This window comes from Telmatherina bonti (genome assembly GCF_933228915.1).
Source record: "Telmatherina bonti genome assembly, chromosome: 5".
Taxonomy (NCBI): domain Eukaryota; kingdom Metazoa; phylum Chordata; class Actinopteri; order Atheriniformes; family Telmatherinidae; genus Telmatherina; species Telmatherina bonti.
This window is the reverse complement of record NC_136623.1, coordinates 10,356,972-10,383,791: the sequence shown is the minus strand read 5'-3', so window position 1 is coordinate 10,383,791 and position 26,820 is coordinate 10,356,972. Positions and strand designations below refer to the sequence as shown.

The window sequence follows — 26,820 nt, the reverse complement described above, 5'->3', positions numbered from 1 at the left end:
GTTTTGGATCGTAGCTTGATGAGTGCACGAAAAAAAAGAGACTCATCAAGCATCTGTTTGGTTCAGTAATGGAATAAATGACATACTGAGTACATTCTGCCTCTGAAGACGCCACGGCTCGATGGTACCTGCAGATGCATGTGCAGGCAGCTGAAAAACAAAGCAAGGGTCAGCAAGATGAGGACGGATGAGAGAGACATCAGCTGAGGGGAGCAAAGAGACGACAGGAGAGTTAAGTGAGTCAGAGCAAAAAATTAGGAGATGCTGACAGAGCCGGTTTTTGTAAGCTGAGCACACTCTGCATGAGGTTAACTCCCAATTCATATCTTCCCTTTGCAGGCAACTGCAGATAAATAAATAATCTCTCTGTCCCTGAAAGCATAATTAACCCTGCCATTTTGGGCGCTGGTAATTTCTCATTGATGATAATGACAGTAATTAAATGGGATTGATACTTTAAGGCAATATAATCATGAGGCAGATGAGAGGCCGGATGTTTGTGGTTGACTCTGAGGACCACACCGCATGAGGCGAATTCAGAGTAGGTGACTCTGCGCTCACATCTGTCACAAAGTTTGGCTCCAGTCTGGTGTCGGTTATGCTCGACTGATCCGCTTGACAACGATGGGGGGTCTGCCGGTGTCATATTTACTGGAATATGAATCCAAAGCAGACTGATGTGCTTCTCACTTTCATTCAAGACCAGAAAACTCCCACAAGTGAAGATGAAGGATGTTCAGTACAAAACAACCGTGATTTGTGGAGAACAGACAATAAAATGAAGATAAATGTCCGGCTTTGTGTTGCTGTAGCCGTTAACGTAGGTGCACTTAATAGAGGTCAAAATCCAGGTTGTCTTTTATTGTGTTTTACCATCAAAGGTAAGAAAAAAAAAACCAGAACAGAAGTCTGAGGGGGGGGGGGGGGGTTTGAATACCTGACATCAAGAGGTTTCAGTCAATTTTTTTCCATTATCTTTTGCTGGTCAATACCTTCATATAATCACCTATAATTTACAGAAAGGGCATAAGGGCAACGTGTAGCACTGTAACTAATGAGTACCTCATCAGGCGCCTACTAACCCGCTCAGTGGGGGGGGTTATTATTATTATTATTATTATTATTATTATTATTATTGTTATTATTGTTATTATTATTATTATTAATAATAATAATAATAATAATAATGGCTTCTGCAGGTTTTGCATAAAGAAAATCACACGTTTGACATGACATTTTCAACCTGCAAACGCCCCATCAACAGTGTTCTTAAGATGTCTTCACATCAGATTTTGTTTAGCTTGTAATGATTGGAGCGACTAAGCTGAAATCTTTAAACACAGACTTGATAAAAAGTGTGACTCCAGGTGATAATGAACCCTGATTAAGCCTCTGCAATGTCTCACGTATACAAACACCAGAAGTGCATGTGCATTGAAAGTGTTATTGTTTACTGGTAATGCTTCTGTCCATATCTGTAGTCTTACTCACACACTGTTGCAATCCCTGTGCAGCAGCTCGGCAAAGAAACAGAGATATTTAATCCTGAAAACGCTGCACGGCTGACAGACCTGCTTTATTTACGTATAGCTTGCTTAGAAGGCTGATGTCTTACATTGTTAGCTATGGCTGGGAAGAAATGCTTTGGAATTCTTTCTTTCTGTTTTATCCACAACACCAACAATTATTCATAAAGAAATCCAGAATCGCAACCGTGTAATTTTCTAAACCAAAATGAAATAATTAGGGATTTATTTGTCACCTCTGTGTCGATGTTTTAGGCCACTGCCTCTAAATGACATACCTGTAATGCAACTATAAGGTCTGTTGGAACGTGTTTGAAGTCGTAGCAAAGCCACGTGTTAAGGTGGGAAGATATCACTATGTGTGTGATCAGAGTTAAGGAAAAGAACAATAAGGCACAAAGCAGAAATTTAAAAAAATTCGGCCATGCCTTATAGTTTTTTTTTGTTTAGAATAAACAAATATTTTTTAGAATGATGCAGATGTAGCTCTAAAACTCATCATAATACAAGATGTGGACATGAACTATAAAATCTCTATTTTTGATAAATATTCGAATAAATCCGACTGAATTATCATGTCTTATTTTTATATATTTTTTAGTTTATATTGTATTCAATATTGTGTTCTGTTCTTTTAAGTGCTTGCTGTAGTTTTGCCCAAAAGCATCCTTTATTGTCTAAAATATGAGCTTCTGAAAAAAACATAAATAGCCAAATAGCTACATAAATAAATTTAATATTACGATTGATATTATCATAATCATCAATAATGATAAATAATAATAAAATGTCTGTATCCTGCTGGTTTATCAGCATTTATATTTATATTATTATTTAAATATATTTTACATATTGTATTTCCATTTGGGACTTTTGCCTCTGCATTTTCCACATTTGATACATATTGGAATCACATTTGGGTGTAAAATGTTTGTGTTAAAATGGGAAAGCGGCGTTAGGCAGGTGCACGGTCTGCAGACTGCATTAATATAACTCAAATGCTTCTTGTGTTTCTGCATTTTTAGGGTGAAACAAACTCTTTTAGTTAAGTCGCAGTTCATCTGAGGATCTCTGCTTCGTATCGCAGCGTCATCCTGCAGTCTCAGATCTTATATGTTGTGTTTGGCACCAAATCAGCCTCTGTAAGCCGTCATGTCGTAAGACGCTGTATAACATGAGGACTTACAGTATCGAAAACCAAATGAACTCAAACCACAATAACAGAAGTGGATTTGGGTTATTTAGAGATGTCATGTGGTCCCATTTGAAAATACCAGGCCAGAAATCTTCACTTGCAGGCATCTGAGTTTCACCATTGTTGTTGTTCCAATCACTTATCCAGGTAACACCGCCAGTACCATGCTTTAGTTCAGCTCAAATAATATTAAAAACAGTCATTTCTTCATACTTCTACTTTCATGTAGCCTTGTAGCATCTTGTGAATAACTTCATGTTTCATCTGAATTACTCCAGTTTTGCAGAGTGGGAGAACTGGGTGACCCTGTGTCATCTGCTGGCGAGTAGAAATGTGGGCGTAGCTGCTTTAGCATATTAATAGATTAGTTATTAATAGATGTGATGGAGTGGGGCTGTTTATCCAGGTGGTGATTCTGCCTCACTTCTTGCTTTCGAGGGGACTTTCTTGTTTTTGCCACGTTGCAGAATTGAATTGCATGATTGCTTTTACAAGGTGTAGAGGAAGCGTTTTTAGTTTCATTCGATTTAGCGGTGCACATGGGAACAAAGACATACTAGTGTTGAAAATCTTTTGTGTGTGTGTGTGTGTGTGTGTGTGTGTGTGTGTCTTGTCCAGCATTTAAGCAAGCAGAATGATGGTCTGGATGTTCTGCTGAGCAAATTTACTTTGCCAAGGGAAGCTTCATAGATATAATGATCCCCTTGACTTTCTGAATTCTTATTTTATTTCTCTATTTATTTTGCATTTTTGTTTTATTGCAGAGAAGAGACAGAAAGAGAAAGAAGAGAAAACACTTCATAGGGAAAGTGGAAGAGAGAGGGAAAAAAACATACATATGCATACATGTATGCTCATTAACATATACGCTCTCATCTGTATGAACACATACACACACACACACATACCCATACAAGCCAACCTTACATGTTGTGTGTTGAAAATTGAAGGTCCCGAAGGTGTTTTTGTCAGGAAACAAGATCAGATTATCCATGAAGTAAAGGAGGATCTCAGTTTCCAGCATGTCTGGCATTGAACTCACCATCCCGTCTTCTCGAAGGAACTGTTAGACTTATGGTTTGTGTTAAAAGAAAACAGGTTGCATGTGTCAGAGTAAAAGCCTGAAGACAAAACACAGACAAAGACTAAAAGTACCGTCAAACTGGAGCCCCCTGTGCGGATATTAGAGCTGTCCGTGGTGCTGAAAAACTTTCCCCACATTCATGGTGGTTCTGTTGTTTTAGATGCTCTGACACTTGTAGGTTTTTTTTAAACTTTACAATCCAACATTGAAGCCATGTTTTTATCAGTCTTGAGGTGGGTTTTCTTAATCTTACTGTCACGGGCAGGGGTCCTGGGTTCATTACGCTGCAGCATAAAAACTCCCCAGGTGGAAAAATTCCCAACTTTGTCGCCTTGAATACTAACAAATTCAAACACAGAGGCAGGAAATGAAATAATTTGAACACCTTGTGAGAAAATGACTTTGTCATTGTAAGCTAAGAGTTCAAACACTCTCACCAAGTTGGCTCCCATTAAGTTGATTGGCAATTATTTTTCCAGCTACGCCTTTCTCTGCTCTGAAAGGGGGTCTGGCAATCAGCACTTTTAAAAAGCAAGTTTTGATAGCAACATGAGTTAATTAACAGAGGAGGAAAAGACCAAATCATGTGTATCGAATCTGCATGAGTCCGTAAAAATGTAAAAACGTGTAATGAAGACAGACTGCAGATAATAAGATGAACAAAAAAAGATGCAAGTTTACAGGCTTAGAAATGCTGTGTAGGAAGGAGGTTCAGCTGGATGGATGGGTCAAAAACACTGAATTACACCCACTGGCTATGTTAGGAAGTCAACCTGTTGTCACGGTTGGTGGAGGTGTGGACCCAAATGCAGGACAAAATGGCAGGAGGCCGACGAGGAACAGGTTTTAATCCTTAAACCTAAACTAAACTATACAGACAAAACAGTAGGGCTATGATGATACGCTCTTGTCCCGATTCGATTCCGATTTTTTTGGGTGCTGATTCGATTTAAATTGTGATTCTCACAATTCGTCGATATTGCTGATTTCGATTTAAAAACAAAACAAAACAAAAAGTTTGTTTTTTTTCACGTCATTTTACTTGATAACAATTAGATTAAAAAAAACAACAACACAGTAACCAGATCATCATTCTGCTGCTAATGCCCAAGAAGACAAGTAAAAAGATCAATAAAAAAAAATGACAAATGGATTATTTTTATTTATTTGAAATAAAAAAGATCAATTTTGTGACAAATCAATTTTTTGTGACGCAAAAGATCCCAATTTTCCATTTGATTTTTCCCTCCTCTACAAAACAGGCAACTACAGAAAAGCTAACAAAATGAACCAGCGCCGAAGAACAGAAACCAAGTAGTGTCACACATGACTTAACTGAGTCCAGATGAATCTAATAAACAGAAAAGTAAAACAGGAAACAAGACACAAGGGAACTAAACAAGGAAAACTACTAAATAAAACAGGAAACCAAAACTAAAAAGTCTGAATTATAACGCCTGTTCAGGTGTTTCTTAACACAAACTGCTCATCAGCAAATGGCAGCTCCCACGGCAGCATCTCAATGCATTTAGACTTGGATAAGGGCAGCTTGATGAAGTCCACATTGAGCTTCATTGCGGGGAAAAAGGAGACTGGGTTGTTGGTAGCAGACGGTCTGGTCTGAGTCTTTCAATAACTGCTGATTTGCTGGGATTTTCACACACAACCATCTGTTGGGTTTCCAGAGAAAATATCCAATCAGCTGCAGTTTTCTGGGCCACAATGTCTTGTTGATGTCGGAGCAGAAAGGGCAGACTGGTTGGAGATGATAGAAGGGCAAGAGGAGCTTAAATAAGCTGCGGTTCTATTCTGATATGCAGAACAGCATCTCTGAACAGACAACATGTGGTCTCCAGCAGCAGAAGACCACAGCGGGTTCCCTCCTGTCAGTAAGAACAGGAAACTGAGGCTACAATTCACACAGACTGACCAGAACTGGACAATAGAAGATGGAGAAACGTTGCTGGTCTGATGAGTCTCCAGTTCAGCTCCACATTCACATGGTAGGATCAGAATCTGCTGGAAACATCATGACAACATGGATCCATCCTGCCGTCAGGATCAAGGCTTCAGGCTGCTGCTGCTGGAATGGTGGGGAGGATATTTTTTATTTTTTTTACCCACTTTGATCAAGTTTGATCAAAACATGATCAGTTTTGAAAAATCAAGCTTAAAAGAAACGAACCAGGTTTGGTTTTTTAAATAAAAATGACTGAAATGCAGCTGAGAGCAGAAGGCTCTTTAACCTGGATGTTCCAGCTCATCTAAGGCTTTCTGGGAGTTTCTTCCAGACATGTGGAGCGTAGAAGCTGAATAAAGCCTTTTCCGTGTTTCGTTCTGACTCTGGGAACTCATAAAAGCCCAGATCCAGATGACCTGAAGGGTCTGATGTAATGTGGTCCTGAACCATTCAGAGCTTCATAGACCAGCAACAGATCTTTAAAATCCATCCTCTGATGGACAGGCAGCCAGCTCAAGATCTCAGAACTGGACTGATGTGGTCTACTTGCTTGGTCTCAGTGAGGACTGGAGCAGCAGAACACTGAATGAGCTGCAAGTGTCTTATAGGCCTTTCAGACAATGTTACAGTGGTCCAGCCAGGTATGGGTGAAAACATCCCTTTCTGAGCACACGGCAGCATCTTCTGATGGATGATGCACCGTGTCATGAAGCTTAAATCATCTCCATGATGATTCGTTTACTGGACTCCTGGCGTACTTTAAATGGATTCAATGAAGATCTGCTGAGTGGAGGTGTGTTGGAGCACAGATACGTGGACAAGCTGCAGGACTGTGGCCTTCGAGGACCAGAGCTGGACACCCCTGCTGTGCTCCAACAGCCTCCAACAGGCACCAGATCTCCGTCCAGTAGAGCAGCTTTGTGATTTGGTGGAACGGGAGATTCTCCTCCTGGATATGCAGCAACTGTTGAAACACCTCGCAGAAACTCTGCCACCAGGAGTTAAGACATGGCCAGTGAAGAAGTGGTGGAAACCAGTGGCTGTTTTCATGCTAAACCACAGAAATGGATTGATCCCCGTCATGTTTTCCCATCATTCATGTTATTTTACTTTGTCATCTCACCGGTGTGACGCCTGAAGTTCTGCTGCACCTCCCGGAGACAAAGTGAGGATCTTCCTTCACACATTCCTGGACCAAAGCTTCAGTTTCCTGACCATCTGTTGCTCAGTATGTTTTTCCCTTCTTTTTGTCTGCGCTCACATCTTCATCTGCCACAATCCAACTGGCAGGTATTGTTGATCGGGGCACCCGTGGGATCCCAGCGTAGCAAACCAGCAGGGCCAGCCTGCACCCTGCGCCATGCAGATGTGACTCATCTCATTCACAGATGGGTCCGAGCTGTCTTCTTCACACAGCCTCGGGCAGTGAACCTCACAGAGTGCATGTCACACACACACACACACACGCGCATAAACACTGCCTTTCAGAGCCCAATAGAACCATGCGACACATCAGACAGATATTTGTGCGCCTCCGGCTTGGGCTGCTATCATCGTATTGAGAAAGCTGTTGTGGTGTGAGGCAAAACCAACAACGTCTGCTTATTGATTCTGACAGTCTGTGTGCCGACTGCTACCCAGTGTGTGTTTGTATAATCACACTGATGCTGCGGAATCTGCGGAAAGGAGAGCGAATGATCCGTGGTTATGATGTCTGAGAGTAGCGTCATTGAACGCAGCCAGCCTTGTTTCCTGTTTGCGACTGACGGGGTTAAATCTCCTGAGACAACGGGGCCGAAAGACACCAGCAAAAGGGATCTTGAACAACTGTTGCTGCTTTATGTTGAATGAAACAAGCGATGTTCTTGTTTTGGGGTCTCTAATTTTGATAATGAAATGAATTAGGCCTTATCTTCTCCCACCAGAGCTTGTTTTATGTGTGCGCACACTTAAAAACTACTGACAGTTCTTTGCTCTCCATCTTTTCTCCTCATCCCGCTCAACCATCTGCTCTTTTTGGTTTTTCTTTTAGAAAACAACTTCTTATTAAATAGATTACTGGCGGTGTTAATGGCAGCGAGCAACATACCAGCATTAGCCCAGCTGCTCATTTTAATGTCACGCCTTGGGACACGCTTCCAGCGCCACGTTGCGCACGCCTTGCTCTCACCACAAATCATGACATTTAAAGATCATTACAGTGCTGTGATGCTGACTGGAACCCACTAGTAAGTTAAAACCAGAGGCCATTAGTGGATTTACTGAAGTGCAGTGAATTCCTCCAGTTCCAAACACAAGCAATGTGGCATCGAAAGAGAGAAATGTGGGGGATCGTACAATAAAATCACTGCTTAAAGAGATTATTTATGAATTTCAAAACCAAAAATGTGAAAACAGCAAATAGCATTAAGAAGACAAAATGTTTCTAAAATAAAAACTGCATAGAAGACATGACAAGTCGCTTTCACAGCCGCATGGATGGTCCTCCAGCCAGGCGTTGTGCTCGAACAAATCTGGCTGGTGTTTTCTGCAGGGAAACATTGCTTTCTTTTCCTTTCCTCCTCTTTTAGTTTTCAGAAAACTGGATTGCAACTGAATTTTAATCATCTAAATTTGGATAATACCCATCATTAGCCTGGCTGGATTATAATTAGACTGAAATGTGAACAAAAGAGATGCAGAGGGAACCCTACAATGATCCAGCTCATTACCCCACACTGCTTGGTTCCAGATGGTAAAGCTGGGAAGATTATTTGGGAAAACATCACCAGTTTGGGACTTTATGTCCGAGTTTGCAGAAAGGTGGGACAACGGATGATTTTTTTTTTTTTTTTATTCATGCATGTTTTGCTTCTGCTTCAGAGCAACCCATAAAGGTCAGTGGATGGATGTCAGTGAGGACTGTGAGGAGGCGATATATTACTTCTGAAGTGGCTGCAAATTTTATTGATATTTTATCTGGAACTCCTGTTTAGATTTTTCCTGCATCATGTGATTTTATTGCAATGCAATATTACCATATAGTCATCATATGATGCTGCATGACAAAACTGCTGCAGCTGCCACTAATACTGTCTTAAATAGTGGAATAAAAACACAAAATCTCTACAAGAATAAATATAACATTTATTTAAAAAAAAAAATACATAAAAACATAAATAACAAAAATGATTACATTAAATACTATTGAATAATCCTTCTCACTCTATGACTTCTTTTGAGTTTCAGCACTTTGCCAAGGAGGAAAGACATCAGCAGTTATTATAATAAAGGAGATTCTTGTTCCCTTTCAAACTGCAGAGGTTAAAAAGCCATTTGGAGTCGATGAAGTGAGAAAAATAATTCACTACTGGAAAATGTTCTCAGGACCGGACATGGCAGCAAGTTTAACCCAAGATCAAACCGTGCAATGCTTGAAGAAACTGAAAACCTGAGAGCTTAATGTTAGCGTCTCCAGCCCTCAGTTAGCGTGTGAAATGCTAAAGTTGGTGACAGTGTGAGAGCGGAACGACTTGTTTGTCGTAATGACATGGGAAAAACAGTTCATGCTTTTATCAGTTCATGTTTGGACAATTGCAATGTGCTTTACGTTGGATAGGACCAGGCCACTCTGCACCATCTGCAAATGGTGAAGGATGCAGCTACCCTGCCTCCCGGTCTAGCCTGGTGGTCCCACACTCCAAGTGTAAACAGTCGGGCGATCGTGCCTTTGCCGTGATCGGGCCCAAACTTAAGTGTACTATATTTTTAATTATTTCTTTGTCCAGCACTTTGATCAACAGCGGTTGTTAGAAAGTGCTTTATAAATAAAATCTGATTGATTGAATGATTGAGAAAACATTTCTAGTCTAGCTGCTTCTGGAAAAAAAAACACACAAATCCCCATAAACTAAACTAAATGCAGATATTTGGTTGGAATGGCAGCACAAACACATCATTTTAGCTGTCACACGGTCGGAGGGGTAATGATTTGAACTTTTTTCTGCAGCCGTTGAGTGGATCATGAACTCGTCTGGATACCAAAGCTTTGCAGTCGGAGGTGATGCAGTCTGTCTTATGGCAGAAGTTGGGCTAAAACGCGATCATGCAACAAGGCAAAGATCCCAAACTCAGCAGCACTTCTTCAACAGAAATGAATCAAGGTGCTGCAGTGATCCATCCAGAGTCCAGACCTGCCGTTATTTTAGTTTTTTCATAAAATAAAAGCAATATGTCTGAAATTTTGGCGAACAACTACTGTGGGACGAAATTTTACCTGAATAGCTGTTTTTACCCGCTAGCCAGGTCGCGTCGCTTCAGGGTTTCCATATGCTGCTGAGAATTCTCCGCAGCTTTTCAAAGCTCTTCTCTCTTTTTTACCTTTCCAATTCATTGTAAGACAGTATTTCACTGTAGTTTACTATTAAGGATGGTGATAATATTTTTCTCTTTAATCGTTTGCAAAACATTTCTATCTCCTCCATCTATCTACACTATGCCATCTTTGCCTGCAATAAACTGGTCATGTGACCTCCTACGCCAGGTCAGGGGCAGCATGAACGCCAAAAAAGTGTTTCCATTACATTTTTGCAATATCCTTCTATATGTAAAGGTATAAAAATCCACCTTTATGAAAGTGTTCAAACATTTAGGCGATATTTGATGTTTTTCAAAAAGTATGTGTTTCCATTAGCAGTTTTTTATTGTGATATTTATGATTTATGATAAATAGCTGTGAAAACACAGCTATTGATATAAGGGACTAAATTATAATAAATTAAGCACACCATTGTTGAACCAAGACTCAAGAAAGCCAACTTGGACCAATCAGATCTTATGAATACCAGGCCAATTTCCAAACAGACCCTGCTTGCTAAAAAGTTATAAAAAGGTGGCAGCAGAGCAACTGGCATCATTTTTAGAGTCACATGACATGTATGATACCTTTCAGTCAGCGTTTTGTAAACATCACTCTACAGAAGTTACTCAAAGTGTCTAGTGACATCATGATGTCTGCTGATTCAGGGAGGTGTACAGATTTGGTCCCTCTGGATCTGGCTTCAGCCTTTAAAACCGTTGACCACCAGATCCTAAATAAAAGGCTCTGGGGCCTAATTGGGATGTCTGGTCCATGTTGCTGTTGTTTACTTCATTCTCAGTGGGTAGAAGTATTAGCGTGTCTGCCAACCACATACTGTCTAAGCCTGGAAGATTGCTGTATGGTGTACCCCAGGGCTCCGTTTCAGGACCGCTCCTGTTCTTGTTGTATATTCTTCCTCTTATTTACTTACTTACTCTGCAAGCCGATGAATCATTGTATGATTCTCAACAAACTGTTTCTGCATTTAGAGTTTAGTTTGCACTAAATAATAGTTTATACAATGTATAAGTTAGTTAGTTTTATTTATTCAGTGTTACAAGATAAAATGAGGACCAGATCTCTTTCATAAAGCATTGGAACTGAAACAGGATCCACTTTTTGTTTTTCATGACTTCACACATGAAAGAAAACTTGAGTAGTCCTACAGACTCTTGATGGGAAATGATGTGAAAAAGCTCTTTGTGCTCAGACAAAATCCTTCTTCTTTCTTGCTTTCAAAAGCAAATAGTCTTAATTCAGTCAGACAGAAAGGCACAAACACTTGTTCAGGCCATGTGAACAAACACTCAAGACTATGGTTTCCACGGTAACCTTTCCTAAACACACACTGATGAGTATTTTTAGAAAGAAGTAAAGAAACACAAAAAAGGTGAACTCTTTAGTTAAAGCAAATCTACATTTGAGAAATAAATGTTTACTTTAGTTTTCAGTCTTTTTACTGTGAAATCTGTTTTTAAACTGCTTGTTCTAGTTGAATAGAAATAGTAATTATAATATTCTTTTAATATTTCAGCCAAGTTTGGTTTTTTTTAGTCGAAAGTGAATCTAAAAAGGTCAAAGGTTTCTTTTTTCCTGTCAAAGCGATGTTAGAGCTAAATCATCTTAGCTTGATCTAAACATATACTGTGCTTTAACAGATGCTAATCCAGCTTGATCTGCAGCATTAACACTGATATTCTCCTATTTATATAAAAATCTTGATCATATTCTAATAATTGATCAGCAAAGGTTAAATTAGTCTGTATCATATCAGTTATAACTGGTTTATCAGAATTGTCAGGTCTATTGGCTAAAAGTGGTTCCAGGTGTAGTTTTTTTTTTCCTTTTATTATAAATATTTTGTATCATTACTAGATGCCTTTTAGAATTTGCAACCATTTTAATGAAATGTGTACTATAATCCACGTCCCATGTTGTGTTTCTGTCCCTGCATTATCCCGTTGTGTTTTCCATGCATTGTGTTGTTGTATTTGACTGTTTTTTTTATGGGACCAAAGATAAAAACTGGCCATTGGCTCTAATCTTGCTTGAAAATTAACATTAACATACATTAATATTTTTCCATATCTTAAAAAAAACAGACATGTTTATAAACACAATCAACACAATGATTATATGCCGTTATTGTTTATAAACGATACTCCACCAATGAATATAACATGTATAGTACAGACGGAGGTATCGATGTCTACAAGTGTTGTGATGTGGAAGATTTGCAGAGGGCGGGGCTTGTAGATTTGGACCAGGCTGCAATTTGTCCAAGCACAGCATGGTTGTGTGGGAAAGAAAGGAAAGAAGCTGCTTGTGTGAATGCAGCTGCTGCAGGGAAGGGGCTGAGGAAAGTTGTGTCCAGACTGTAACTTCTCCTGCATGCTTCCTTGTTCATCCCAAAGGAGTTACAGGGATGCCCTGAGGACTTTAATTCAGCCATCCTTACTGTTTGTGTGGATCCTTCCTGCTAAAGGAGTTTTGTGAAGTTATTAGACTTCAGTTTATGCAGGTTTCCTCTGTTTTTTATAAACTCTTTTATTAGGATCTGTATGCAGTTTCATTTTCGCCTTCATGCTGCTTCCCCTCTTCTAGTAAAGAGCTTAAAAGGTATAAAATAAACTGATAAAATCCGGCGTCCTCTGCTGTTGAAGTGTCCCCATGCGCTACAACTGTTCGTTCACTTCTTTATGTGCATGAGCATCGGATGAAAATGTAAATGCATCATCCCGCTTCCACATCCGACAGCTGCTTATTTTCTCTGGACCATTCACTTTTATGAAGACACCAGAGGATTTGTTCTGCTCAAGAGGGATTTAGCTCCGTCTATTGGTATTAAAAGTAAATCTGCCCTTGTGTTGCCTGTACATTATTACATTTTTGCCTGTGAGGCTCCCTATCATTTCCCTGCTAACGAGTGCTGAACGCCCAGAGGAGAACACTCATCCATTTCAATATTAACCCTGACCCAGATGATCTCAGATTCAGCTACAGGACGAGGAAGCGGTGCAGCAACAGCCGGCATTTGGACTGAGGAGGCAGTGTTGCACAGATGAGATTACAGATGACTTGCAGCAGGTCTATTCCAACCTATTTATCTTGTTCCTGTAGTATGCACAGGGGACCTAAAGTGCTTAAATGATGGAAGATTAACCGTAACCCTTGCCCAGAAAAACCTCAGCTTGACCCTGTATTCTCTGGCTTCCAAAGGATTATTACTCACTGATAGCTGAATCCATTTAAACAAGGGAGTTTATATCCTCATGCTGGTCTGCGACTCTGCTGGCTTTGCCCCAAGGAGCTCTGTGTCACTGTTTACTCAGAGAGAAAAACAATTGTAATCATGTATGGATTTGCTTTTATTTCTGGGAAGTCTGTTGTGCTCCGGTGGGGGGGGGGTTACCACTTTTGCTTCATATATTTCATGTCCTGTCAGCCAGACGGTACATCAGCCACAAAGACTGAAAATCTGATTATGCAGGTTTTTATTGCCCCAGCTTGTGCCTAGTAAATATATTGTATATGTAGGGAGTCATGTGATTAATGAGGTCCTGCTTCTTTACTGATATTCATCAAACCTGTGATGCTCGGTTTAGTTTTTTTTTTTTTTTTTTTTTGTTTCCATATTAACATTTTAAAACCAGAGACCCACCAAATTTGGGGACTTTGAGAACCAGTGGTGCTGAAATGGTGTCCGGGTTAGTGGAGATGTGGGGACCCAAATGCAGGAACAGAGAGGCAGGAGGCTGATGAGATACAGGAACAGCTTTTAATCCAAATGATGAACTGAATAGATGACAGGATGGAAACAGAACTGTTGAAGAGCTGAAGGTGAATTGAATCAGAAAATCAAAGCAGGTGAGCTGATGAACAGGAAGCAAAATGGGAAACAATACAGGAGAGTAAAACAGGAAAAACTGTCAAATAAAACAGGAAACAAGAACAAAAGGCACACCTGGTCCAAACCAGGACAAATGGTCATTTTGGAGGCCTTCACCTAAACTGCTTCAACTTCACTGTATTTGTTGAGATGATGTTCCCACATTTAATCATGATTTGATCAAGTTTAGAGTTACAGCTGCTTCATTCCTTAATGAATATAAATTTTCATATTTATGTAACACTGTTTTGCCCTTTAGGACTTATAAACAGTGTCCTGGGTTTCCTGAATACCTTTAACAATTATACAGTAAATACCTCTACTATTTATGTATGACTGTGTGACTGTTAAAATAAAGAACTTACCACTAATGGCTTATAACAAGATGCCCCCGTTTAATGAACAATTGTTTGTAACATCATGACCTGAGTATCATTAGCAAAACACATAACTGTAGTGGGCTCACTTTATAACCACATGACAAGTAAAATAGCCAAAAGAAAATAGCCGGCACCTATGGTGATCGTAACAGGCCTGAGATGGGGGGGGCCAGACGGCCCACCAGTGAACAGAAAGAAAAAAGAAATAAAAAGGATGCGATCAAAACCGGGCGCGTTTACTCACGCCATCACAGTTATGCGTCCTGTATGAAGGCGCAGTTGTTTGGTGTCGCTTTTATCTCCAAACGAAGTCAGGCGCTCCTTTCGCTGTTTCCAAAGGGTTGGAGTACCCTCAGCCAGACGTTCACAGTCCGCGAGGCAAACGGCTGCTGTACGTCCTCATCAGCAACTACGTGGCCCCATTCCTCCAGTTGTAAGCGTGTAGATGTCCCTTGGAAAGTCAGCTGTTTCAGCTCACCCCCTTTCTTTCCTGTCGGGCTGATTAAGAGCAGGTCCAACGCATCATCAGGTGCAGAACGTCTGATATTACTCGGTTTCCCGCTTCTCGTTGTGGCGGAACACTGCAGCCATAGACGGTAGAAAGTTTGAGAGAGCGAGCAGCTTCTTCTTCTCTCCACCTGTTCCGACCGGAGCGTGATTGTCCTGCCCCTGCACCAATAAGGTCCTGGTAGTTTTCGGGGGAACCAATAGTAAACGAACAACATATAAAGTTAGATTGTCTCTCCCTTCAGCCATTGTTTCCCACATTTTCATGTAACATTCAAGGTAATTGGAAAACAAACAACTCACATTTACAAATCAAATAAACATCCATTAACAATATATATCAATAAAATTACAACCAAACAAAGAAAATATGCAAAACCTGTTTATAGAACTACCCACAGGTTACATTTATCCTAAAATGTTTATTATAGGCAAGCCTAAAACTTTCTTTATTTGTGGCACTTTTATTTATTGTCGATCAATAACACAAATGCCTATATTGACACTTCTTGAAACTGTCCACTTTATTATGTTTATTATGTTTCCATGATGGGAATGGTCAATAACTATGGTTTATGGTTTATGGTCGATATCAATACTGATACTGATACCGTTATTTAGATCAGTATCAGTATTGATACTTTTTGACCCTTAAGGGAAGATTACTATTGTAAAGTGTGCATTTATTTTATTATGCCTTTATTGCAAATACTGTATGGAGTATGAATAAAACTAAAAAACATTTAAACTTGAAACAAATGCTTTTTAAGACATCAATAAATCATACATAAAATAAACAAAAATAAGCTGTAACAGATCTTTTTTTTTTACATGATAAAATAATTAAAATGTACATTAATATAACATTAGTAATGTTTGTTTGTTAGAAAATATGGATATGAGTAATATGATAAACATCATAAAACAATTTTAAAACCTGCATTATTTCATTAAAATATCAAGCAGCCCACAACCTGATCATCTCCAGCAGTAGCAGCATAATGTGACTCAGAAGGAATACACTGTATATGGACTTTGTAAGCTATTTTATTGCCTAAAACACTCAGTTTGTTTCAGAATAGTTGAGTTTTGATATTCCAAAAAGGGCCAATTCCTGTATTGTGACTGGCAGATACTAAAGTATCGACTTCAGAGTATCGACAAACCCATCTCAATGCAGAGCTTGTCATTTCATTATGAGTGTACAATATTCAACCAGGGGCCTAAAAATAAGCACAGTGCTCTCATGCAATCATACAAACAGGAAAGTTTATGACTTACTGAGAAGATGCCTGTTTTATGTGCTGTGATACTGATGGAGGGATGAGGAAGAGAGGAGGAAGGAAACTCCTCTTTCTCTTTTCCTGTTCATTTCATATGTTTATCTATTTTGTTTTTATTTCTCTTTGTTTATTTCCTAGTTTCACTGTCCGGCACATTTGATGGGATAAAAAACATATTAAAAAAATAACATGTAAAGATGTTTATTCCTGTAATGTTGCTTTTCTATAGAAATGCATTTATAAATCAAAATACTTGTCTTTTAAAGAAAAAAGTTATTGAACCTTTCCCCCTGTGTGATGCATCAGTTCTGCTGCAGCATTAACATTTTATCTGTTCATCTGTTTAAGAATTGATCAATTAATTAATTTTTTTTTCTTTCTTTGTTTTCTAGGTGTCCAGACGGCCCTCGACCAAACTCGATGCGACCGTGTCAGCTTCTCTGCAAGAAGGACTGCATCGTCACGCCCTTCAGCGACTGGACAGAGTGTTCGCTTACCTGTGATGAGGGTGCGTTGACTAAATTCCCGCTGCTGCTTTGCTTTGGTAGAACGGAAATACTGTCGATAGACAGGAGTAGTTTTCATATTTCTTCACCTCCTTTGTCCCAGTAAACACAGCAGCTAGTTTAAAGCTGCGCTGTCGTACGTCGGCTGTGACACGTGCCATCACGTCTCGTTGCAGGTGATTAACGCGACGGATTGACACGTAGGACCACCTTTGCGCTGACATCTTTTACGACTCCCCACATGCCGACTCGCCCTTGGCTACAACGTGTCGGAGAGCGCGTGGCTTTGTTGTTTTCATGTGGTGAAAGGAAAATACTTCCAGCTGAAGGGTCACCTCTGACAGGTGGCCGATGGCCAAGCTGTTGAGCGGTGGCGAAAAACATTAAACTGATTTACGACAGAAAATCATTACCGTCCACGTTATGATGGCCTCTCTGTGCGACGGGGAGTCTCTGAGCACGTTGCATCAACGGCTGTGCATTTTAATTTGATGCTGCTGATGTCTTCACCTTGCACAGAACTGCATGCTACCCACGTACAGCGGTATGAAGCGGCTTTTTGGGCCATCCAGAGGCGTGTTTCATCTTAATGAACTACTTGAGGCCATCTCCACACATGTAAATACCATAAACTCAATCTGAGTCAACACCAAGGTTTAATGGGATTTTTATTTTTATTTTTTTTTACATCATCATCGTTGGCTTGATATCCACAGTAATCAGATGTGCGTGTTGTCGACAAAACTGTCCAATTAGATTTGGCAGTGGCTGTCAGAGCAGAGCAGCCGAGCTTATCATTTTGACATTTTTCTCAGCCTTTTTCTTCTCCTTCCTAAAGTCAGTAATTGTTTCTGTCTGTTCAGCTGGTAACGCCATGAAGAAAAAGCAATCAAGGAAACGTCTTATCATCCAGATGCCTTCCAACGGAGGACAGGAGTGCCCAGAGGTGCTCGAGGAGGAGAAGGACTGCAACATCCCCAAAACCTGTCCAGGTTTCAGGTAACAGCGCAGAGCTCTGATTTATACAGTCAGAATTCAGTTTCTGGATTATTGTGCAATTGCAACAGATGGCAAAACGTTTGTTTTTATTTATTTAGTTTACGTTTAGCCCTACTACTCTTTTCTTTTAACTACAGCATCCAAAAGCAGACACATCTTCCTGTGTAGACCAGCCCAGAGTTTAGTCCAGCCATCCAAACATCCAAATTCCACCATATTTTCATGGCACTTTCCTTCTTCACACCTTGTTTATGTGTGATTTTACACTCACAGCTCTCAACTTATGCATTTATATAAAGAAGCACAGTTTCCAGGTAACACTTTAAACCAGGGGTGTCCAAGTCTGGTCCCTAAGTTCTACTATCCAGCAACCTTTAGATGCATTGGTTCTCCATCACACCGGAATCAAACGGCTGAATTTCCTCATCTGCTAGTCATCCAGGTCTGCAGAAGTCTGGAAATGAGACATTCATTTGAGTCAGGTGTGTTGCAGCAGGGAAACTCTGAACTCTTGCAGGACTGTGGCCCCTGTCCAGGACTGGAGTTGCCCACCCCTGATCCAAGCTGGAAAACAGGACTTGGGCATCCCTGCTTTAACACTAAATGTAAACATTTGAACTAACCATAGACTGTATATAAAAAAGATGGGCGGAGCCTCCGTGACGTCACCCGTAGGTTTCTGAAGAGCTGCAATGAAGCTCGGTGGGCGGTTCCTACCATCGCCATGCTGGCAGCGTCATGCACGTCGTCTCGCCCAGAAAATACAAATATGAGCAAAGAGGTGGAGCTGAGAGGGAAGCTGTGAGGGTCATGGTGGATGATTGACACCGAGTGAACTCCAAGCTTTCTGTAGCTAAGAGCTAATCGAGTTAACCCAGAAATAACAGGAGCTAACCAGCTAACGGAGGTAAGCGGGCTAAAGCTAAGTCACGTTGTTAACTGGCTAAAAACCGCGGTTGTTCTACGTTCTTCTTAATTGAAGCGGAAGATTGGGTACCTGTCAATCAAAAGGACACGCCCCTAAATATGCTGAATTTCGAGATTAAATTACTTTTAAACGGACAAGTTAGAAAAAAAATCACTCCCCCCACAGTTGTCATGGAGGTAAACCTGACCTATTAAACCTAAAATGGATTTTTGAACCAGGCTGTAAACATGTTTATTTCTGCTGTGAAGTTGGTCTTTTTAACATGGGAGTCTATGGGGATTCGCTCTGTTTTGGAGCCCCTAGTGGATGAAAGGGGAACTGCAGTTTTATGCACTTCCACATAGGCTTCACTTTTTACTGCCAAAGGCTCCGTCCATTTTTCATATACAGCCTGTGGGACTAACTTTACCAGACAGAATGGATTGTTTGTTTATTTATTTATTTATCTGGATCCCATTAGCTTTTACAAAGTGGTTGCTGTCGTGCTGAAGTGCTCACAATAATGCAACAACAGTTAAAAGATACGAATGTTAAAATGACACAATATAATAAAATTAAACATAAGATCATCAACAGATCAGTAAAGTCTGTTGATAAATTATTTGCAAATACATGTTAGTAAAATAACAATTTGTAGGTTTATAAGTTAGTAATGAGTAAATAAATCCAGATTTGTTCCCGATGTGTCAATGCGAAGCCAAAGAAGATCTATAATAAATAATTCTCATCATTATATATTTCTGTGGCTTTGGGACGGCGTAATGACCCATGCTCGCTTGTCGACTGTTGTGTCAGCGGCAAGAACCTGAAAAGTGCATCCGTTCACCAAGCAAGAAAGTTGTTATGAGGTAGTTGTAATGTGAGGAGAAGATGACGGCATAAACGGAAGTCATGTTGTTGTTATTAAAGGGGTGCTATGATGGTATTTGGAGTTTTCTGAGCTTTCTACAGTGTTACAGTGTTGAATCCTCATCAGACATGTGAACGGCACTGTTTTTTATCACCTAAACGCATGTTTGAGTTTGAGTTTGAGTTCCAGCACGCTCTCCGTTCGGTTTCCATGGCGACAAAAAACGCGTCGTTCTAGAGAGTTTTTTCTACTTGGAAATCCTTGTGACGTCCCGGGGGATAAGGTTCGGTGATTGGTTACCTTCTACTGGTTAACAAGGGCATGTACAAATACATCAGGCGGGTGGAAAACGTGGGATAAAGTTATTTCCAACGATGGCTGGTGAGTTTACCAAAGAGAGACATCCTGCTGCATTCGTTGCTGTGGGTTGCTGTTTTCCACTTCGTTTTCAGGGTCTGATTCAGGTTCCAACATGTAGGGCTGTATGCTGTGTGTTGACATTGTATTTTGTGTTTTATTGAGTTTATATTCGCCTAATCCTTCTGTTTATGAGACGTTACAATGACGGCGAAAGCAGGTGCGGTGCGCGCTCCCGATGTAGTGCAGTGGCGGGAGGCGGGGCTTAATGCGGAAGAGTCTCAATCCACTCGTTTTGCCCGCAGGCTGATCTGACAGCCTACGGAGAGGGTCAGTCTGACGTAAATAAAGCGATTTGTGACAATAACTCGATCAATCCCAGCCCTTGTGGTCTCAGAAATAAAAATAAATTAGCCTGAAATGCACAAAATAGTTCCACTTTAAGTGACCACGCTGTTGCTTTGAGGGTTTGGAAAAGAAAAATCTGATTTTTCTCATACGTAACTATCACGTTAACTCACATAAATCCTTTAAAAGTCCAACCGGTTTCAGGATTTTAGGACTTTATGATCTTAGATTTTGGGCACTGGAGAACTTTAATGTTAAAAAAGACTCGTTTTTCTTTCTTAAGCACTCAGTTTTATGTTGCTGCTCTTTAAGGCAGAGTGTTTGAGACAGTGAAAACCCCCCGAAAAACACAACATATCCACTTAAAATAGTTTGTTCAGCACAAGCAGGAAATGCTGCTGCAAAGTGTTTTCGTCAGTATGAAATCCATTACTGGAGATTTTATAGGACATGGGAAACATTGTGTATTCACAAACGAAATATGAGGCAGTTCATGTTTCTGCAAATCATTTCTGATGTGAATTTTATCTTCAGAATCAGTCTGCAAGGGTCTTCCAGGTCATCTGCTGCTGATTACATACATCTCAAATATCATGAAAGCTTAATATCCAAGCTGTTCATGCATCTGAATAAATCTGTTTTAAAAAAAAAAATGTATAGCAGCCTAATCAGATCAGTGACTGCTGCCCTGATCTGCACCTAAATCTGCTTTATCTCTACTTTATTTTCTACTGTTCCTCTGTGGATTAGGCGTCTCTGTGTCCTCAGTCTGCTCATGTAATCCAAGCCTGATCGGAGGTCAGGGTTCTGCCGGAGATAAAACCGCTGCTGCTTTACTTCTGTATACATCTTATGTCAGGCTGAATGTTTTTGTTGTAACACTGCAGAAAAAATAACAAACTGATCCCACATATTCATGCTGTCCAGGAAACGGTGCATGCAAAGTGTTTTTGCTCCCTTATTACGCCATTTATACGTGTGATTTTCTTTTTTTTTTTTCTTTTTTTTTTTTTTTTATTACTGACTTAAGATTAAAAACCAAAGTAAATATTTGTTGCACAAAATTCTAGGTGTCAGAGTTGAAAAAGAGCTTTCTAGTCTAAAATGCCTTTATTTATACTCTGAGGTCGATACCTCGATATGTGCCTACCAGAATATCAGAGCTGATAGTGTTTTGAGTTTTGAGATACCACTCGAAGTGAAAACAAGGCATGTTTCATATCAACAGAGTTTTAGGCAATAAACATGCATGTGAAGCCCAGAAACAGTGTTTACTTTTATGTTACATGATCATCATGACGTCTTTCAGATAACACCGCTACTGTTGGTCATTATGAGGTTTTATTTAGATATTTCACTGGTTTAATGCAAGTTATTGATCGTTATGCTTTATTATATTTAGGATTTCTCTTTTAAATTTTATAATTAGTTCTAGTCTTTTGTCTGATTTATATATATTTTATAAATGTAGGAACTAGTAAATTTTATTCTTCTTGTAAAAGTATTTCTTTTAAATATTAATGTTGAGTTGGATTTTTTTTACAGAATACTTTTGCAATAGAGAAATTACTGCACACTGTACAATCATGATTTTCCTTCAGGTGGCAAAAAAGTATCGATATTCATAAGTAAAGTACCATGAAGTAAAGTCTAAATCTCGGTATCGCTCCTCCTTATTCGGTTGCAGCTTTTTATTTAACACAAGACATACATTTATGTTGCATTCAGGTGCACACTGCAAAAACTGAAATCTAAGGAAGATTAAAAATCTTAAATTGAGTACACATATGCTTATTAAGGTAAGATAATTCTTAGTTTTTATGCCAGAGAATTCCTCTTGTTTTAACAGTATTTTTCCTTGTTTTTTAAGGCTGAGTTTTTGCAGTGTGCAGATTGAATGTAGAAAATACAATTAGTATCTTCATATTTGGACAAAAGCATGGATTAGTTATTTATTACTCTATCTAAAGAACTTTCTGACTCTCTGACTGCAGTACAACATTTTTTTAACCCTTTAAAGCCAAATGTATCATATTTCATATTTAAAGTTTCTGAAACATTTTATGATAGAAACTTTAATCAAAACCCTGTTGTGCACCATAAGATCCTGCTTTCCTGCACCTGGTTGATGCCAAAAAGCAGAGGATCTATCACATGGTAATAATCAGTCAATTTATTACCATTTAATACATAAATTGCTTGTTTTTTTTATCCAGATTTTGTTAAAAGATCTAATCAAGACTTCAGTTTAAAAAAAAAAAAAAAAAAACTGGACTTTTTCCCTTTCCAGTTGTTCTGAGGTTGGGTTTTAAATGGTTAAAGTTAGAAACACATATAAGCACTAACATGGCTGTACCTGCCTCTATTTTAGGTGGAAAACCCATAAATGGAGGAAGTGCCAGTTAGTCCCATGGCTTCTCAGAAAGGACTCTCCTGGTGCACAAGAGACCTGCGGACCAGGACTTCAGACCAGAGGTGCAGAAACACATCTCCCTGCTCCATGTTTCCCCGTTTTGCATCTTCACTGAACCATTCCTAATCATCAGAAATGACATTTGTGCTCATCTCGTTGCATCTGGAGCCCGGCCACCAGGCAGCTGACAGATGTGCCAAGGTTTACAGAAAAGGCCAATTTAGTTAGAGGAGCATTAAATCCTCCCACTTACAAGATGTGGCAACACTGAGAATGACACTTCAGGGGGCGTTTTTCTTCTTTTCAGCTTATTTTTGTTTTTATTCTCTGAAATCGTGGAGAGTTGGGGAAGGAAGTGTTTTCCCATCTCGTGGTGCGCCTCTAGAGACTTGCTTGACAGTGAGAGTTGTTTCACTGCAGAGATTTTTTTTCCATCTCAGGCTGGAATCATGTAATATTAATCAAATGTCTTGAGGAATTTAGTGGGAGATGGCGCACCTTTCCGCTAACACGCAGCGGCACCGGCCAGGTACATAAGAGACAAATATTTCAGAGGATGAAGCTGTAACTTATAGTCCTGGGAAGGTTACATAAAAATCCAATTTCAAGGGGTCATGCAGAGTGATCACTTTCATTATGTTCCACCTATGGAAGCTATTATTAGTGCTTTTATTTTTATTTTTCGCGAGGTTGCATTAATGGAAAGAAGAATCAGCTTTTTCCAGAAAATGCTACAAGGTCCGCTTCAGGCTCTGTAGCCGCTGACGTCCAGACCACTCCCCCCTGTCCGTGTTTTCACACCTCTGTCTCGTCTAAACACTGGAAATCATATTGTCTTTGACTCAGACCAGATAAGATACACTGTCCTCCCTGCTCCGTGTTTCCTGACAGGATGTCGGGTTGTTTACCTGCACACAGGCTTTCCTTAGAGCGGGAAAAACACGGCTGTGGCTCCATTAAACACACACACAGCTGAGAGATGGGCTGCTCTCTCCCCCTAAACACACACACACACAATAAGAGCTGACCTCACACACTATTAGGCAGAGGCTTTCCAAACCAATTGCAGTGCCCGTAGGGGGTTAAAAAAGTGCTCAGATTGATTTCTCCATGAAAGTACAGCCCTGCAGAATGTCTGCGAAACAAGAAAATGAAATAGTGCAGCAACATAAGTAATCCCTGTTTATTGAAGGAACAAAGAATATGATGATGCAGTTAAATTGACTTGTGGGCTTCGGACCAGTTGAAGTGGAAATGAAATTGTGTCTCCTTCTTTCATGATTTATATTAAAGCTTCCATGAGATCTGAAATGTGCTGTTCAGATAAATATTTTCATTTGAAGAGGAGATATTTTTTACAGGCTGGAACAATTTCCTGCTTCAGCAAAAGGTTGCGAACACCAGAGGGACAAATTAACACAACACCCCGGTGCTAACAGCTCTGTTTGCACTTACTGAACTTAAATGAAAGTTTTATTCTCATCTGAATTTCAGCTGTGGGGTTTTTGGTTGTAATCTATCCTGTTTAGGCCTCAAAATTTACTCATACACAGCACTTTTTAAACCAAAAATCAGTGCAAATTGCTGCAAATAGTCGCAACAGTTCAAATTCTAACAAGTATATCATAAAAAAATCACATACTGAACTGGTCCATGTTGCTAAAATAGTCCAAAGAAAACTGGTTGCCAGTTCTTCCTCTCAGGTCTCATCATGCTTGTTCAATTTTTAATGAAACTACTTTTTTATTTACTTTTATACTAATTTGGATGCAGCTGAATTTAATTTTTTTAGATTTAAATATGATTCATTTGCATTTTATTAGTTTAAATAAACATAATTTACTGTCTCAAGTTTTCTTTATGTAAATTAAATTAAAGTAGCTTTTGCATTTATGCATTTATTAAGTTGGGATAAAATGGAAACGCTGAATTTTTCCATATTTAGATGTGAAATTTTGTTGGAAACTCTCCAAGAAGTTGTATTTTTTTGTTTTAAACAAAGATTTTTTTTTTTTTTTTAATCAATCATTCTCCATAACATTAGCTTGCTAAATTTGTTACCAGCTGGAGCATTAGACAAAATGACTTTTTAGTATCTTTACATAAGTCTTGAATGAATAGCAGCATAGAATTGCTGGTGATAATCGAGTAGATAAAATAAACTTGGAGCCAAAAGTTGCTGTACATGACTCCTATAAGACGAGACCATGGTGGGAGAAATGTACGTTCTGTCATTAGAAAATCACAATGAAGAGAACAAAACTTTGTTTTTAAGTCCCTTCAAACAAAAGTTTAAAGTAAAACTGTGTAAAAATGAGTATGAGCACCTCGAAGTGCCATCTGCAGTCTGGTCAGCGTCTGAGCAGCAAGTCTCTTCACAGAACTTCTGCATTTTCCACGTTTCCTTCTGTTACTTCCAGCTACCATCCTGTCGAAACATTCAAACAATAATCAATGATTACCATGATTAATATTCTAATTGAGTCTTTCCTGGACTGACCTTCTCTTTCTCTTCCAGCTGTGTCCTGCCGCCAGCTGGACGGGGCGCTGGCCGACATCAACGAGTGCCTGAAATTCGCCAAGGCCATGCCGACCATCACCCAGCGCTGTCAGCTCCCCTGCCAGGACGACTGCCAGCTCGCAAACTGGTCCAAGTTCTCGTCCTGCACAGCTGACTGCGTGGGGGTCCGCACCAGAAAGAGGGCATTGATCGGTGAGGATGGAGGGAGATCGCTCTGACAATGCACTGCTGTGAACCTTTAGCAAAACAAGCTAATTAGCTTTGCAGATGCTGGTCTTACTGAAGTGCTGCACAGTTTGATGGGCAGTGTTGGTGGGCTTAAGAGGGCTAAAGTGCTCAAGTGGAGCGCGGGGCCATAAATCTGTTCAGATAGCTCAGTCCACCTGAATGTTCCAGTGGGATTAAAGCAACAAATCTGAATGAACTCCCCAGCCGTTGTCATCCGTCAGTGTTACCAGAGTTGTCCAGAGCATCACAGCCATAAAAGCAGCGGTGCATTACGGTGCCTCGGGAGATTACTGGCGCGGGGAACGCCCACTTTAAGCTTTAAATGAGGTTTTTATTTGCTCCTGGTGTGAAAGAGCAGGAAGGTCACGGCCTGCATAATGTAGAATTAAACTACTTTTCAGTATTACTGCACAAAAAAGAAATACAGAATCCTGCTGCTGTTTACAGGAAAGGTTTTCAGCAGCACATCTGACGATACTTACTTTTGTTTTTATTAAAAAAAAAACTTTTTTAAGCTTGTAATATATTCTCTCTTGCTGCTTCTGAGATGGAAAGACAAATTGCAGGTTGCAGCTGGGATACAATTAAACAGCAGCTCTGTTCCAGATGCAGAAAAACCTTGGTAGACACGGAGAATTTATTTTTAAGAGCTAAATAAAGAAAGAAAAAGAACACGATGTGGTTGCATATAAATATCAGGTAGTCGAAACAAAATCCCTCTGAACGTCTCCTCATTTCCATGTGAAAGGACTCCTGATGACAGACCACCTGAGGAAAAATAAGTTTGTCTGCAGTGATCTATCATCAACCAGCATCAAATTTCAGTAGAAGGGCTTTCTGCTTTATATGATTTTACCAGATCAGCCCAACCTCATGTTCCCCACTCTGCACAAACAGCTTGTTTCTGCTTTAACTGAATTTTCAAAATCAATGTCACAGTAAAATTCACCCATTTAGGCCTAAAACGGACCCGCTGATGTCAGTACAGCTACAGATCCCCCTCTCTCGGGGTGACTTTGCTCATCTCGGTCCATCTTCGCTCCTCAGGGAGAAGCAAGAAGAAAGACAAGTGCAAGAACACACAGATGTACCCTCTGAGCGAGACGCAGTACTGCCCCTGCGACAAGTACAATGCCCAGCCAGTGGGAAAGTGGTCAGACTGCATCCTGCCTGAGGAAGGCAGAGCAGAGGGCGTCACCGGGATGAAGGTCAAAGGAGACGTCAAGGAGTGTGGACAGGGCTATCGCTACCAGGCCATGGCGTGCTACGACCAGGACAACCGGCTGGTGGAGACGTCACGCTGCAACAGTCACGGTGAGTGGATTGTTAGCCACAATAAACCATTTTTATTGAGCGTTTTACCTGAAATCAGTTATTTCCTTGGTAAGAAGGATGGTATTAACTAGTCGTACACATTCTGCATCTGCAAAGCGTACCTTTTTATGAGGTTTCCTCCCGAACAACGAGCAGAAAATGAACCGTAAATCCCAGATAAAGACGGCACAAT

General features: G+C 40.0%; 1 protein-coding gene across 1 annotated transcript in view; it reads left to right on the top strand.

Moving 5' to 3' along the window:
* The window catches only part of thsd7ab (thrombospondin, type I, domain containing 7Ab), a gene marked incomplete at both ends in the record, with an annotated part of 244,564 nt that overhangs the window by 142,885 nt on the left and 74,859 nt on the right, over positions 1 to 26,820 (top strand). Inside the window, 5 exons of the mRNA XM_079240505.1 lie at positions 16,556 to 16,671; positions 17,533 to 17,668; positions 22,523 to 22,626; positions 25,083 to 25,277; positions 26,361 to 26,627. Coding sequence (XP_079096631.1) covers positions 16,556 to 16,671; positions 17,533 to 17,668; positions 22,523 to 22,626; positions 25,083 to 25,277; positions 26,361 to 26,627 — 818 coding nt within the window. The remainder of the gene's footprint in view (positions 1 to 16,555; positions 16,672 to 17,532; positions 17,669 to 22,522; positions 22,627 to 25,082; positions 25,278 to 26,360; positions 26,628 to 26,820) is intronic.